Below are 16438 nucleotides of genomic sequence, written 5' to 3'. Positions count from 1 at the left end.
TGGCCTTTGGGAAATTTCTTAATCTGTTTAAAAAAAAAAAAAAAAAAAATCAATGGTACATTGATTTCTGGTGAGAATTTATGAAGGAGAAGTGTCAGGAAGAGTGATAATAGAAGGTGCGAGGCCTGAGATGTAAACGCTGCGAGTAACTGCACTGCATTGCGGCTAAGGAGAGGGGGAGCTGTACCCACCCACAGCAGCCACTGCACCCTCCCTCACGTCCCACAGACCACGCTCATGTATAAATCAGGAGCAGCGCAGCTCGATCGCACTGAACAGGCTCGGTATTGCCCATTATTTCCAGCTCTGCCTCACTGCAAAATGGGGAAAGTTCACACACTGAAGCAGTTATTTTAAAATCCATTACTGCTGATTCATTATTACCACAAACACCAGTTATGTAATGAGTATAATGAAAAGAACACTGATGAAACCAAACAAAATTAATGAGATGCAAATCATTCAAGTCATTTTTGGTCATGCCTTACAGTAGTGAAAAGGTGTAGCTACATTTCTAATAGGATTTCCTAATGAGTGCAGCAGCTGCTTACAAAAGCCATTCATGATTTCGTTTAGGATACATTTCTGACATTGGACACACTTTTGGCTGACATTGGAAGGATTTCTCCCCTAGCACTGGAGTTCAGTGTTCACATCCAATCTCTTTGCACATGATAAATGGATTTGTATTAATGGGATCAGCAGCCATGTCATCAAACACAACAGGTGGAAGTTACTAATGTCTTTTTCTCTTGTCACTGCACTTTTGTTAGAATACTTAGTAAACTCAGTCTTATTGTTTTCCTGAAATACTCACATCTGACAACACATCAGCTCTGACAGTTCTCAGTAGGCTTGTTGTTGTAGAGCCAAGACAAGCTATCTGGTTTCATTTTGGTTGTGCTCTTTACTGATTACTTTGAGTTTTTCCAGTTACAAGACAAGTTATTTTTCCCTTAAAGAACCAAATAGAAAAAATGAAGGCTGCCACCTCTTAGTCTAATCATCGGTTGTTTTGGTCTTAGTCGACTAAGATTTCTTTAGTTGCTTTTTTATGCTGAATTAATTTCCAAGAAACTTATGAGCACATCTCTGGTAAACACAAGATTTAAAGTGGTGCTTTTGTGTGATTCTTTGTGGAGAAACTAAAATCAACTAATGGATTAGTCAACAAAAATGGTGTTAGTCGATTAAGCCTTTCTTTGGTCCAGGACAGCCCTTAAAGTCTAAGTTTACCTTTCATAGAGGTAAATTTAACCCTGAAGATTTACAAAAAAGCTTTACTTTTTGTATCTTGAGGAATATACAAGTATGAGTAGAAGTCCCTGATTGCAGAACTCCTTTCACCATGAAAATCCTCACTCACATTTTAAATAGTAATCACCACCAGTGGTCTTGTCTTCTCCTTCCAATTACACACATCCATAAATCTATGAGGCATTAATGTTTGGATTCCGTTAAATCCTGCTGAATTTGCACTCTAATGTGCAAGAAGATAAGTGAGTGATATTTTTGCTGAACACTTTGTGGACTGCTGCTAGCTATTCATAAAATCAGAGTCATCCTTGATGGCTTGATGGATTGAATTGGCATCAGTATTCTGAATAACAACCTGTTTTTCTTCCATTAAAGCATCCAGAATGATAACTGAAAAGGTCAAAGGCTAGGTATTATATTCCATGGAAGTAACTCTCTGGGGAAATGACTCAGCTTGCTGTAGCACTGAACCACAATGGCATAATAATCAGCTAGTGCAGACGAAGCCTATAAATAGAGCAGCACAGAGAGGTGAGGGTGGAGAGGGATAAAACAGAAATTTGGGCGTGTACAACAAAGCATGGATGCAACAGAGCCTTAAATAGACCAGATACACTCTCATTCAAGAAAATAACACGGTGTTTTTTATTTTCAAACAGGTAAAAAGACTTTTAAAAAGGGATACTTTGTGTGTCAAAGAGCCACAAAGGCTAGCTTGAGGGACTTAGAGTTGTACAGTACAGCAGTGAGAATCATATGGACAGATCTAGCGGTGACTGAAGAAGCCCTGAGGGTGGTTGTACTTGAATGGTTTCAGACGATTTGGACCCCTGAGAAAGAGAGCGAGATGTCAGAGATACAGTAAGTCTATTCAGATATGATCTTTCACCACATTTTGTTCATTAATAGCTTCTTGTGAGTGGACTGTACCTGACAGTGCGCAGGCACATCTTTTCTCTGGGAAACTCTCGTGGTCCCTCCACACTGTCATCTTGTCCTTCAGTCTCCAAATACACATCCAGGCAGACACACAGGCGTGAGAACTGATTGGTCAGGAGCTGGTGTCCTGGACGTGGGCCCTGGAGTTCATTTTTGAACACGTTGACCTCGCTCTCCATGGCCTTAAAAAAGGAAAAGATGAGTCAGTTAGAACCTGAAATATCTAGACGTAATATGAGCTTGTGCAACAATAGAACACAAGCTTATGCAACATGAGTGATCAATATTGATAAATGCTCGTACTCGAAGGTTGTCGTCAGTGCGTCCACTGCGCTCTCCCTTCCAGCTGAGGGAGAGGGAGAAAAGAGGAGAGATTTCTGGGTAACGGGGACTCAGAACCACAGCGGCCTGGAGGCAAGCTGAAGAAGAAAAAGATCAGAGCAGGTGGGTTATAATAAATAAATAAATAAATAAATAAATAACAAGTTATCAATATTGGCCAATTCCATCATCAGTGATAGTATTTTACCTGTGCCCCTTTCCACCACAGCCATGAAGTACAGATCAGTCTCCTTCGCCAGCCCAGCATCCGTCACATGACGAGTATACGCCAGCTCCTACCAAGAGGGAGAGAAGTATCCCAGTGAGATGTGTGCTACATGAGGTGTATTTCTTTTCTTTTAAAAACAGGTGATTTCAAACATCTGTGTGTTTATGTATGCATATACCATGTACTCCTGCTGGGTGGTGGTGGTCCAGCGAGCTAAACGGGAGATGATCTTGGCAGGAAAGAGCTGCTGACACTCACTGGAGACGGGGATGATGCTGTGCTCTGAGGACAGGAGCACAAAACAATCTAAGTCGAAATGTCCCGTCTCTTCTTCAAGAGTTATTCGATGTGAGGTCGTTAACATATAATGTACCTAAAGAGGCGAACTGTTTGTGCAAAGCCAAGCGGGACTGGAGTCGTCCCCTCAGCAGCTTCATGGTGCTCTCCATGTGGCTGGCACTCAGAGAACTGCCCACACACACACCCTGGAAAAAACACGAGCAACATGATGAGGCTGTAACTAACGCGCGCGTGCGTGCGCGCACGCGCACGCACACACACACACACACACACACACACACACACACACACACACACACACACACACACACACACACACACACACACACACACACACACACACACACACACACACACACACACACACACACACACACACACACACACACACACACACACACACACACACACACACACACACACACACACACACACACACACACACACACACACACACACACACACACACACACACACACACACACACACACACACACACACACACACACACACACACACAGAGAGAGAGACCGTGCTCAACTGATTTCAACACACACCTCTGAGGGATCTTTGGGGAAATGTAGTCCTCCTAGACTCTGAACCCACATGTAGGGATGGCCCAGCTCCTCCACATAATCAGCAAAGCAAACAATCCTAAAAGGAATTATGGGGTTAATTCTGCTGGAATTTCATTAAAGTCAATGCTGTGACTTCGCTTCACATCTTCTCATTTCCTTTTAATTACTTGACATCCTCACCCGACTTTGTCAAACTGGTAGCGATTAGCTGGATTGGGCGTTTCTCGTCCCTGGTCGCTGGTGTAGAGGCAGCTGAGTAGAGTGTCGGATTTCAGCAGGTCCCTGCAAAAGAAGACATCATTATTAGACTTTCCTTTCAGGGACACGGAGAGGAAGACGGATGCTTACGTCCTGTAGGTAGGTTGGTTTGCGGTGGAAGAGGCATCCATCTCTACACACATTAGAGAATAGACAGACGAGATAAAATACACACATACCCGGCGCTGATGGCCGCGTTGAGGTCTGTGGAGGTGGAGACCTTGGTCTTGACTGTCATAATGTTCAGATTCATCAGGTAGTAGAAGTGGAGATGGAGGATGCTGCCATCTGTGGAGATATGATGGATAACACATGATGATGAACTAATCCATTAGTAGCGCAATACTCCCTCCGTGCCCCCTCTTTTCATTAATCCTCCCAGTGAACGTCCCCCAGGGTTTTTCTTTACACTGCAGCGCATTAGAGAGCAATAACAGGGTGTGGTCACGACGGCAGCCAGCAGCACCCAGGGGATACATACTATGCTGATGGTCACCTTTCACACTCCGCTCTCTGCAGTCACGGTGAACTCAGTGACACTCTGTCACTCACTGACACCTACGCTGCTCACTTTTTGCCTTTACTGCAGTAAACCGACTGCTGCAGTTGGCAGCAGCGAAGACAACCGGGGTGAGGGAAGGCTCTAGAAATACGAGCAGAGGTTAGAGGAAGAGTGGTGATGAGAAAATATGCTTACAGCATGTTGTAGGTGCTGCAGACCCACAATACTGCAAGCATCTCTCTCACCTCTCTCCCTCCCTCCTCCCCCTTTAGGTAGAGTTACGCCTGCAATGCAGATCCCCCTATAATCTGTCACTATTCCTTTTGTTGCCAGCAGAGGGAACACGAGGGTCAAATGGTGTCGTGACATCATAGCAGACTGGGTCACGCTTACTTTCTTTCACTTACTATCCGGTAGGTATAGAGTTACCACAATACGCAGTATAGCTATGGATACATTACAGATGACTTGTAAATACGTGGGCTTCAATGTGCTGCGTAAAGACAGGGAATGCAAAGATCTATTTGGTGCAGAAATCATCAAGAATAGAATGAATAGAGTGAGTTACCTTTACACTTGAGGTCCAAGCAGAGGGACAGAGGGTGCCTTTTCAGCATCTCCCGTCTTTTGTCATCCAACTGGCCACCTGTAGTTGGCCTTCTTCTCTTCTGTCGATAAAAAGCAATGGAAACAAGAGATGAAAAGACAGAAAGCAGAATAAAGTGCATGTTTGACATTGTGGCATATCAAATAAATTAGAAAAACAATTTGCATCAAATTCCAGGTGCTCCCAGGAGAAACGTGATATTGACTTCTACTGTTACAGATAAAAGAAGGAAGCAGCCGTTCAAAGGAAGGGCTGGAAGAAGGCGTTTCAGATGAAAATTTGCTCTTCAAACTTATTTGCTGCTACCTGCCCATTTGCACTATAGTATATTTGGACGTTTTTAATGGAGTGTTGTGTGTATTATGTACCTTGCTGTACTTGGAGAATAAAGCTAAACTAATATATGAAATGTCAGATAGAAGTTGCATCAAAATACAAAACATTTGTTCCCGAATCAGTAATTTAGAAAATACACATTTACTTCACTAGAGAAACATCCCGACAGACAGCACTGGTTCGGTGCTGAGTGTGCATGTCCGAGGTGCGCTCAGGTTACAGTCACCTAGCCATTCTTGGAAAATATTTCCCAGAAACCCCCAGCTGGCACTCCTCCGGATGCAGGAAGCGATCGATAGTGGCCGCTCCCCATCCGCCACACCACAATGTGTGACAGTTGGGGCTTCAGGATCAGTTTGTGTGGTTTTTTAAGAAATCATTGAACTCTCTGACCTGAAGGTGCTCGTGTGTGTGTGTGTGTGTGTGTGTGTGTGTGTGTGTGTGTGTGTGTGTGTTGGGAGTAAAGCCAGGCCTGAGACTCACCGTTTTCTCCTGCTCCTCCTCTGCATCCGAGTCACTCTCATCATCTGGATGAAACCAGAACACATCATTTTATTTTTGTTGGAAATGCATCTCTCATAAATACATCTTGATAAATTAAGCAACATAGAATATAACAGAAGATGAGCTGAACAACGAAGCTAAGTGTCTGTCTAATATGTGTACATGCTGCATGTGTGATGGCAGGCATGTAAAGCAGTGTTTGTACCCTGGGAATCTTCTGGAGGTTTGGACAGGGCCTTGGCCTCATCCACATCACCACTGATTGAGACACTCAGGTTCTTGTCTGACATGGAAACAAAAATAAATCATTTACAATCAGAGCTTACGTCCCATAAAAAAAAAACTCTACTTTGTCTTGAAACACATGATATTCTTCCACTAATGACTACGTACCACAGGCCTGGCCATAGGCATTGGCTTGAACGAACAGGACATAGAGAGCTGGAGGCAGATGGCGGGCAACCTCTGTCTGTATCTGAGCCTGTTCAAACGGCATGGCCAGGTACTCCTGCACTGGGAGAGAGGCCTGGGATAGAAGAGAGAGGAGAAATCATATGGTCATTCAGAGGATCCATACGTGGTGTCTGTTGGTGGTACAGCAGATAAGACCTTCACCTCCGTGAAGAAAAAAGATTAATAAAATAAACAGTCAATATCATACATAATAAATGGACAACACTTTCAAAAATCAATGCTCCAAGCTGCTGCAACTGGAACAAAACCAGAGTGATGGTGTGGTCCTATACTGTACCTGCATGATGGCATTGAGTCCAGGCTGCAAGCTGGTCAGATGCTCCTTCTTCACGTCGATGCTCTTATGGATCTTCTCCTTTGTGGACTGTGATTCCTTGTATTTCTCTGCCAATCTGTATGCAAGCACAAACTTTTAACAGCTGCTCTATGCTTCCCAAAATTCGAGACTGCGTTTTTTTTTTTAAAATCATAGCATGCTACTAATGTTGTGTACAAGTTTGCATACCTCTTTCTCTGCTCGAGCTCCCAGTCCAGTCGTGCCAGTGTGAGTTGGTGGGGATCATTTTTGGTGAGTGGAGGCCTGGAAATGTCCTGCGGAGCCTCCTGGTAAAACTCGTCCTCAGACACCAAGTCTATCTCCTCATGCTTAGACCTGGATCAGGAAAGATATGGTAACTCAGCCTGCTTTTTTGTTCTTCTTGTATATAATCATTGATAACCTCAGTAGATTTTCATTGTGCTTGGTCTCAAGTATGTTCAAAGTAAAAGCTGTTGTAGCTGAATTAGATATTTGGCACTAACTTGAACTCCAGACACTTGCTGATCTCCTTCTGAAGATGCATAACTTCATACAGCAGGTTCTGTAACTGAAGGTGCAGCACATCCACTTTCTGCTTTGCCTGAAGGAAAGAAAGGTGGTTATGGTTTGTTTGCAGACACAACCCTGGAAATAAATACATGCCAAACAATATGCCAAGAATCCGAACCAAGACTCAATAAGAACAAGGATCAATAAGCAGGATCTGAAACTGGATCAATGAATTCTGAACGAAAACGAACCCAAGGGTGTACAAGCTTTCTCTGCTGACAGTGGCAGCTACTGCAGTTAGGTGTTAAAAGTAGAAACAAAGTGCTTGGTGCTCAACTTGCATTTCCTTCTCAGCACAAAAGGGAGCTGAGGCAGCACTTTTTCAGCAAATGAATGGAATCGAGTGAACTTAATCTAAGAAGGTACTTCGGTTGATATGTCATAAAAGTTGCTCAGCGTTTGAGAGTTGTGTGGGAGTTACCTCGTGTGTCTGGTCTCTGCCTCTCTTTAATCGCATATGAGCCAGGCGATTGAGTTTTTTCAGATTCATGAAGTGGATGCAGCTCTGCATTCGTTTCTGCTCGACGTCAACACACTGAGAACAGACACAACTAGTTACTTTTTTTATTGTGGCGGAGACAAACAATCAACTGTGTATGGGATCATATACAAAATGATGTGGTGTATTTAGATTTAAGTTTCTGCTGTGGAGGAATGTACTTGTTTCTACAGTGACAGACCAGCAAATCACCTTGATGAGTTTAACTCGTCTGTAATGTGACTACATTATTACTTACAAAAACAGACTATGAGATCAGTCTATAGTGACAGAGTAGTTTGAATGTGTGTTATATCCTCTTAAAAGTCTGATTCTTACCCCCTCCTTGGCTCCATTGGCTTTCAGCTCCTGGATCTCACTCATGAGTGTGGCCAAACTCTCACATGACTCTTTGTACTGCAGGAAGTCCTGCCTTGGGTCCCTGGCATCCAGCTCCACCTCCTCACTGTACACACGCACATCCTGGAATATTTAAAAACACCTACATCAGTATATACTTCCATAACTACATGGACTAGATGCACTTTATTTGTTGTATTTTATCATGCACTTTAACCTGACTGCAATTGCACTTTGAACTGTATTTGTTATGATATTGCACATGCCGACCGATTATACTATTTATTATGTATTATAATCATTGTCTTTTATATTGTTTTAGATTGTCTATTTACTTTTACTGCCCGTTATGACAGTTTGCACATACGATGACACTGGTCACTAACCTCATAGCTGTCTTTATACAGTACCCTATATTTATTTATAGACTTGTCTTTTAATGCATCGTGTATGTGATGGGGAGTTGCAAACTCAATTTCATTGTACCTATACAATGACAATAAAAGAAAACTAATCTAATCTAATATCACACCACTGTCGGTCAGGCTTCAACTTGAGCCCACTCTTTTTGCTGCTGTAAGAAGTCAGAGTGCTGACTCCATTATAACACAACTAGCAGGGATTCACTGAGTTCATTCAGGTCCCAGACACTGAACCTGACTCAAACTTCAATATTGATAACTCGTATTTTTCCACTAACCTAAATTAGCAACTAGATATCTGGTTGGTAACAATATAAAGTAGTGCTTAGAATAGTGGATGTACAGGAGCGCTATCGCAGGTTCTTCCTTCCTGCAGCTGTCAGACTCCACAACCAGCACTGCTCCCAGTAGACCACTTACACACCAAAAAACTGACAATAACCTGATATTTTCAGGTGGAATTTCATTTATTCATTAATTCTCACTGTGCAATACCATTTTCCACTTATGCAATTTTGTTAATAGTCTGTTTATCGTCAATACTGTATATCCTGCTCCTATTTTTATAATTCCTTCTATTTAAATGGTTCATATTTTGTTACACTTTGTTCAGCTCTTTTTTTTTTTTTACTGTGTTAGCTGATGCATCTTGTTTTTTGCACTATCCCCTTTGCTGCTGTACACTGCAAATTTCCCCACTGCGGGACTAATAAAGGAATATCTTATCTTACATCCAACCTAGTATTTGCTCCCATAGTTAATTTACCATCAAGAGTTTTGTGTTTCAATCACACGTGGACCTTCATCCCAATCACAAAAGCAGAATTTTAATCTTGTGGAGATTTTCTATGAGACATAAGTACTTAGCACCTCAGTGTCTACATGGCTACATAGCCCAATGACACCATGACGAGGCGTATTAATGCTGCTGACAGAGGACTGTGACTCCAGTCCTTCTGCTGGGGGTCTCCCTACACCATGGGTCAGCAACCTTTACTATCAAAAGAGCCATTTCAGGCAAAAGTAAAAGAAGACAAATCTGTCTGGAGCCACAAAACATTTGAGCATTGTGATGAAGGTAACACAGTTTATAGTGTAAGTATATAAGTCTAATGCAGTGAGGGCCAAAGTGTAAATGTACTATGGAGTATTAGGACCACATTGTGAGAAAAAACATCTGAGATTTACAGAATAAAGTCATAATATTATGAGAAAAAAAGTTGTAAAATTATGGGAATAAAGTCATAACTTTCATAACATAATATTACAACTTTTGTCTCATAAATGTATGACTTTATTCTCATAATATTACAACTCTCTTCTCTACCTGCTGCTCGCCCTCTCCGCGTCCTCGCTTCATCTCTGGGGTTCCTCCTTCACTGCGGACAACCTTTGATTTCCTCTTCTTCAGAGCGTCTGATGACATAGCTGGCTGAATAAAGAAGAGGAACATAAGGGGCTTTAATACATTAAGATGAAGATAAGCCATAACAACCGTTAGTTAGTTACAGTAACACAGAACCTAGGTAACTGTTACCGTGCCAACAACAGCGAGCTGATGTTAGCCCTGTTAGCTCTGTGAGGCTAACCGGCTGGTCGGTTCATAAAAGCATGTTTACAATCATCAATACAAACCCGTCAATGCATTGTATGTTTGATTGTGATGTATCTATAAACATCCACATACCTGAGTGGTGACAAAAATACGTCTGAAGTTCTTAAATCGTGCGCAAAATGCACATGAACAGGATTCCTGTTGAAGGATTCACCGGAAGTGAAGATGGACGGAATCCCTGCTGGGACAAAAAAACCCTAGAGCGCATATCCGCCGAGGAACTACAGCTACACTGCCCCCTACAAGAAGCAAATTAACCCGGTATTGCAAGTCATTCAAAAAAGACTGCAATACACTAAAAAGAATAAATAAATAAATAAACAAAAATATTAAATTATATATACACAATAAAATATATAAGATACAGTAAAAGTAGCATTTAAAAAAATATAAATTATTTAAAAATTAAAGGGACTATTTGTAACTTTGTATGCGCATAAATGTAGCGGGTCGGCACACATGCGCGCTTGCATATGCGCGTTCGCGTGTAGCCACTGTACCCTCCTCCTCTGCCTGCTCGCCTTCACTCAGACAGCTCAGCTCGCTCCACCTCTAGACGTGAACGCGCGCTCACTCCACACTGCAGAAGAGTTAGTTTAGCTCTGAGAATATCCAGTGAATGTACAGGGGACGTTTGTGCAGAAATAACTGCTGCAGCTCCTCCAGACCAACAGAGGTTTTCCGTGTCTTGTGAAGTGACGGAGCTCTACAGAGATTTACGTTGTCTTCTCGTTACCGACCAGGTGCCGGTGTCTCCTCTGCTCTCTCCGGCTGCGGGCGGAGAGAGCAGGGAGACACGCTGGAGAGCCCCGCTGCCTCAGCCTGCACTTAGGCAGGAAAAGCCAACACTAGGATCAGATCTAAATCATGTTCATGGAGAGACCTCCGTCTGGTCAGCTAACATTACTGCCAAGCAGCTGAAATATAGAGTGATATTGTGGTTTTAGCTGACGTGTGTCGCCTCACTGTTTTGAGTGATGCTCGTTCAGGTATATTGAGAGCGAGCAAGCGTGAGCCCGACGCTGACTTTCATTGATTTCATGGCCACAGGTGTCGCTGTTAAGAAGCATTTCTGAAAGTTACAAATAGTCCCTTTAAAGTCATGTATGTAAATATATAAGTACTGTTATATAGATGAAATTGCCTTGTCTGTGTTGAATGCAAAAGCTTCTGAAAACCAACCAATATCATATAAATACCTATTTAACAGTTTTCTTCATATCCTTGTTTTTTTATATCTGGTATATTCTTTTGTACTTTGTACTTTGCACTACTAACTGTTTTACTGCCTTTTTACCAACATGTTTTGCACTATGGAACTATGATGCTGGAAACTTGAATTTCCCTTGGGATCAAGGTAGTTAGTTATAGTAAATATATAAGGTACAGTAAAAGTAGCATTTAAAAAAATATAAATTATCATTTAAAAATTAAAGTCATGTACGTAAATACTCTATACTGATTTTTTTTTTAATAAACTGTTTACTTACAAAGAAATATGCTATATATATGAAATTGCCTTGTCTGTGTTGAATGCAAAAGCTTCTGAAAACCAACCAATATCATATACATACCTATATGTACAATAATGTATACTGTACATTACTCGTAACATTTCACATCTGATTTAAAAACAACAAAATAGGCCACATACATTCAAAAATTATTTATTCACAGTTCTAGTGACAATTTAAAAATGTACAAAGACACATATGACAAGGGTCAGCATACTAAGTTACATCAAATGTGAACATTTGCTCTACTTCTTCTCTTTTACACTTAGCAGACCAAGGAATCAGTCAGTCTACCCTCACTTGGCCATATCTATCAGACTTTGCAAAGATGTGGGCACCCAAGTCTTCTCTCCTTGCACAAACACAACCCCTCTGTCTATGTAGATGACGATACGCCCAAAGGTGTACAGCTGTTTGCCCTCGTGCCGTTTGGCCACTAAGGGCATGAAGACAATGTTGTTCTCCTCTGCCTTAGTCTGAATCAGATCTTTAAAGTTAGTAGGCACACCAGCACTGATGCCTCTGTGAGCCACACTCTCTGCATCTCTGCGCTCCTGCATCGCTTCATACTGGAAGTCCTTTCGTCTCTCGGTCTGTGTCAGATATGCAATATTCTCCCTTGCACCAGGTTGCATATATCCACCTGTGGATGTAAAAAAGAAGGAGTGTTGTAATATGTTTTCTTGCAGCAGAGAAAAAAAGGGCTGAATTATCATAATTGTAAAAAGGAAAGCTGTTCTATAATTTTAATATGTTTATTTTCTGAGACTGTGTGTAATACCAACCCATGCCTGAAGACACTGCGCGGTTCATGATGTCCAAAGCTTCGTTGAATTTCTCCTTAATGAGCGGCTGTGACAACAAGGCGTCACTAAACATGGTTTTCCAGCCCAGGTACCATTTAGTGATTTCCTCATAGTTGGGACTGTTGCTCAACCATGAACACAGGACCTATAATCAGCAAAACACAAACAGACATAACAAAGTCACAAAATTACAATTGTTCAATAATCAACTGCAGTTAAGCGCATCTCAATTACTTCCTGTTCTGTGTGAGTATATTCACTGACCTGCAACCACTTTGTAAAGAAGTTTTTGTCCAACAGGGACACAAGGCTGGAGAGGGACAACATGCCCTCCCAGTCCATCACCCAGTGAAATGGCTCCATCTGCTGCTGGTGAGGGTTGATAACCAGCTCTTCCAGGCACAGAGCTGAGGAGGGACACAGAAGCCATCACATGAAGAAGAGAAACCAGTGGGAAAAGGAGGGACAGGGAAGGATAAGACTGCTGCTGGGAAAATACATTTTCTTCCACTGCTACTGCTAAGGCTATTACCGATGAAAGACCTACCTAGTTTAGGGATGATATTTTTCACCATGAAGGCCTCCCATGCACCTGGTGTGAAAACATCTTTCCAAGGCTGCAGAATGAGGCGAGCTGAAGCGTCGCTGGGATGCCATCGCTGCAAGGCACTGGATAGCTTGCTCCTGATTGGTGGGTAGAGAGGCTCTAGACGTGATTGGAGCAGAGGCAGCCAAGGATGAATCCAGGAGTGGATGGGCACTGTGTCAGTTAAAGGGTTCCAGTTATCCACCTATTAGACAGGAAACAGAAATGAATAAAAACAGCTCTCAATGTAGATGGCAATTATTATTATTTCTCTACATCCAAATAAGTGTGTCTTTAAGTGGAGACGTGTCTTGCCTCTCGCTGTAGCCGGGGTAAGATCAGCTGCTCCATCAGGTGATCCAGGATCCACAGAGGTAGAATAGGAGCCCACACTTCCACACAGTCCACCATTGGCCCTACCATTCGAGGCTGCCAGCCTGTCACACAGGGCCGCATCACTGGGATCCACACTTCCCACAAGAGTCTGGACCGACAAAGACAGGACACACACACACACACGTCTTCAAAAACAGGCTTTAACACCTAGCCAGTAGAATTCATTCATGTAAATACATGAGCACAGCTTATTATGTTCTGTGTATTTAAAATGACCTGTGGTAAGGGTCCATGTTTGAATCCGGGGCACTGCTATGGAGATCTCTAGATTCAAGGATTGCTCTCCACTGACCGATGTCTTCCAGACAATACGAGCTGTCCTGAAATAATCAGAGAACAGTCTGAGTAGTAAGTGGTAGTTTCACTATTAATTATTAAAGATTAAAGTATGTGGTTACCTCAAAAGAAGATAATTGCTAAGACATACCTTAAGAGGGTCCCAGGAACGAAGTTTCTCTTTGAGTAACGGCTGAACAACAGCTACAGCCAGGTCTGCCAATCCCATGGTCTTGTATTCTTCATAATAGTCCGTTTGCAAAGTCTCAAAGATCCGGGCACACTCCTGAAGAAAGAGAAGGAAGACACCAAAACGATTACCTATATGGATGTGATAACAGCGCAAGATCTAACAAACAGCCTGACAACTGTAGCTGTTAGTTGTGTGTGTATATGTACCTGCAGGGTGGGTCCCTCCCCAGGTGCCATCTCCCCAGAAGGAAAACGCGCCACCAACGCCAGAACGGCCTCCATTCTCTGGATGGCATCTTGCTCTGTATCCAGTCTGCTCTGCAGTGCTCGTGACTCGTGGCTCAGAGACACAACTACGTCTTTTTCATGCTGCAGACGTCTGGCGGACTACAGGAGGTGGAAAATAAAACAGCAAAAGAGAAAGAATGTCAATATGAAGCAGAAGAAGTAGCAGAGTGGTCCATAGAAAACCCGTAGAAAACTCATAGCTGTGGACATTTGGCAGATATTTTTGGTTCCTTCATACCTGTAATATGTCCTGTTCTGTGAGGTCTATCAGTAGCTGCAGGTTATGCTCGAGTTCAGGGAGAGCAAAGCCAGATACCTTCTGATCCTGAGTGGACAGGCTTGGTGGACCTTCATCTGGAACACTGTGCTTGTTGGACATCTGGCTGTAACTGTAATATACCTTTTTTTCTCTTCCAGTCATATCTATTACCTAGAGATGGGAACAGATATGGGGTAAATGAAATTCAGAGACAAAAATGGCAGCCGACAATTTGCTTTGCATTCATATTATAATGTCATCCATAGGGGTTTGTGCTGAGTGTAAATGTACAATTAACTTAAGTTTTGCTGCTTATTATAACATTACATGCCAATTCAATAGTGCCCTGATAACATTCCTGTGAGACCGACACAAAGGAGTGTTAATGCTAGTCTTTTCAAACATACCTTGACCTGTGCCAACTCTCCAGCGGATGCCACCGTACTGCGCCCTACCAGCTTGCCTTTAGCCTTCAGCTCGTCCACAGTTTTGAAGGAATATTTGGGTTTTTTCTTTCCTACAGAGCCTGCAGGATCCTTACGCCACTGGCCTAGCTCCTTCTGAAACTCCTACACGGACAGACATTGAGAATAATGTAAAAATAATGTTGACTGACTCAACAGCATCACTTCTGCTATATAATCAAACAGCGGTTTTTTTTTTTTTGCAACCCTCTACCTTTTCCTCCTCCTCCTCTGAGTCGACCACAGGAAAATCCTGAAGACTCTGTGTGGTTCGCTCATTGCCATAAGCACCCACTGCTCCCTTGCCTTTACGAACCTTTGCCTCAATGGGGTTTATAATACCTGCAGCAATGAGAGGGTGCAAAGTCAGGGTATATCAACTCCACTATTGATCCTTTAAAACACACACTATTACTAAATATCTAAATCACATTGCCTCCTCAGGCCTACCCACCTTGAGCGTTCTTGCCCAGGCCTTTTCCTGGTTGGTAGCCCATTTTCTGCAGAAGTTTCTGTCCAATTCCCCTTGTATGCTTTTCCCAGTTACCAATGCCTTTACCAGACTGTATGCCACCTGCAAACCTCTGGGACTGGTGCCCCCGGAAATTACCCTAGCAAAAAAGAAAAAAATCGGTTTTGACAAAACAATATTACAGAATACACTGCAATGTGTAAATCCCATACACATAACAAAAGTTACCATCTGGAGTTTTTTGGGTGCAGTGCTGCGAGGAGGGGGAGGTGCTGAAGGACCCTCATCTTCAGAGTCATCAGAGCCTTCTTCTTTTTGTTGGTTCTGTTTCTCCTCAGCTGCACTCTTACGCAGACCACCACTCACAAAGTTCACTGGAACACTGTAGTCTTTAGATCTAGAAAAAACACAAACAATCGACTCATTTTGTTAACAACTGTTTTTTAAAAAAAAGCGGCAGTTGGTGTTTATGTGGACTATTTCTGTTGGGATGACTACGATATTCTTGTATTTAAGTATGTTCCCCTTTAAAAAGTGTTTTCCTCCTGTTAGATTTATATTTCCCCTATTGGGGTTAGGGCTCAGGTTAGGCTATGGTTAGGTTTAGCAGAGGTAATTGGTTAGGATTAGGGATATGGTTGCGTTAAGGCTAAGGTAACACAACAGGAGCATTGGGGCAGCAACAAAAATAAACCCATGCCTTACTTCTTGCCTCCAAAGCTAGGCCTCTCATCCTCGTCTGAGTCCCTGTCCGCCCAGATCCCATAGGTGGCCTGGTCCTTGGTCTGCCTGTGTCTGCGGCGTTCTGGGTTGAACTCATTGGCCAGGTCCCAGTCTGTTATCTCAAAGCTCTCGATCTCCACACCTTCCTCCTCCTCCTCTCTCTTCCCATACAGATGGGACATGGACATCTCTGGATATAAGATAAGATAAGATAAGATGAACCTTTATTAATCCCTGGACGGAAATTCAGGTGTCAAAGCAGCGGTAAAGGTATACAAAAATTATAAAAACAATAATAGAGATATAAAAGATACAGAGTGAATGGGTGAACATAGTGTGTACAGTCCATCAATAAATAAATGTAGTATGTACAATAAATACATGTAATATGATCACAGGGGGGAAACCAAAGTA

At 42.5% G+C, this 16438-nt stretch overlaps 2 protein-coding genes across 3 annotated transcripts in view; both read right to left on the bottom strand.

The window, feature by feature from the left end:
• Nucleotides 1-1878: 1878 nt before the first annotated feature.
• thoc5 (THO complex 5) lies at nt 1879-10262 on the bottom strand. Of its 2 annotated transcripts, none has more exons than XM_037778930.1 (20): nt 10121-10262; nt 9761-9865; nt 7991-8134; nt 7595-7708; nt 7107-7204; nt 6811-6957; nt 6583-6697; nt 6225-6357; nt 6037-6114; nt 5811-5854; nt 4953-5052; nt 4062-4170; nt 3805-3906; nt 3604-3700; nt 3120-3231; nt 2925-3028; nt 2726-2813; nt 2500-2615; nt 2188-2378; nt 1879-2087 (listed from the first exon to the last, which is right to left on the bottom strand). In XM_037778930.1, exons 2-20 carry the CDS (start codon nt 9857-9859, stop codon nt 2024-2026), a joined length of 2055 nt encoding a protein of 684 aa, XP_037634858.1. In that variant the 5' UTR covers nt 9860-9865; nt 10121-10262; the 3' UTR covers nt 1879-2023. The 2 variants fall into 2 exon arrangements, with proteins under 2 accessions (XP_037634858.1, XP_037634857.1); XM_037778929.1 differs by having other exon boundaries at nt 9761-9869; nt 10121-10187.
• A 1437-nt stretch (nt 10263-11699) lies between these two features.
• Nucleotides 11700-16438, bottom strand: part of tfip11 (tuftelin interacting protein 11) — a 5308-nt gene continuing 569 nt past the window's right edge. The window contains exons 2-15 of the mRNA XM_037778857.1: nt 16007-16214; nt 15530-15698; nt 15284-15440; nt 15044-15171; nt 14773-14934; nt 14345-14536; nt 14026-14205; nt 13778-13912; nt 13567-13670; nt 13270-13438; nt 12916-13159; nt 12633-12775; nt 12348-12513; nt 11700-12205 (exon numbers count right to left, since the gene is read on the bottom strand). Of these exons, the coding sequence (XP_037634785.1) occupies nt 11859-12205; nt 12348-12513; nt 12633-12775; nt 12916-13159; nt 13270-13438; nt 13567-13670; nt 13778-13912; nt 14026-14205; nt 14345-14536; nt 14773-14934; nt 15044-15171; nt 15284-15440; nt 15530-15698; nt 16007-16212 (2502 nt within the window). The 5' untranslated portion in view covers nt 16213-16214 and the 3' untranslated portion in view covers nt 11700-11858. The remainder of the gene's footprint in view (nt 12206-12347; nt 12514-12632; nt 12776-12915; nt 13160-13269; nt 13439-13566; nt 13671-13777; nt 13913-14025; nt 14206-14344; nt 14537-14772; nt 14935-15043; nt 15172-15283; nt 15441-15529; nt 15699-16006; nt 16215-16438) is intronic.

The sequence above is a fragment of the Sebastes umbrosus genome, chromosome 8 (genome assembly GCF_015220745.1).
Source record: "Sebastes umbrosus isolate fSebUmb1 chromosome 8, fSebUmb1.pri, whole genome shotgun sequence".
In the NCBI taxonomy this organism is placed as follows: Eukaryota; Metazoa; Chordata; class Actinopteri; order Perciformes; family Sebastidae; genus Sebastes; species Sebastes umbrosus.
This window is presented reverse-complemented; position numbering and strand designations above follow the sequence as displayed.

What these genes read in the sequence shown, in the direction of transcription:
- thoc5 (XM_037778930.1), bottom strand. Translation starts at nt 9,859, where the DNA reads ATGTCATCAGACGCTCTGAAGAAGAGGAAATCAAAGGTTGTCCGCAGT. An exon ending in AGCAAGTGTCTGGAGTTCAA is followed by an intron (nt 6,958 to 7,106) that starts GTTAGTGCCAAA and finishes TTCCTGATCCAG; the next exon opens with GTCTAAGCATGAGGAGATAG. An exon ending in ATGTGCCTGCGCACTGTCAG is followed by an intron (nt 2,088 to 2,187) that starts GTACAGTCCACT and finishes TCTCTTTCTCAG; the next exon opens with GGGTCCAAATCGTCTGAAAC.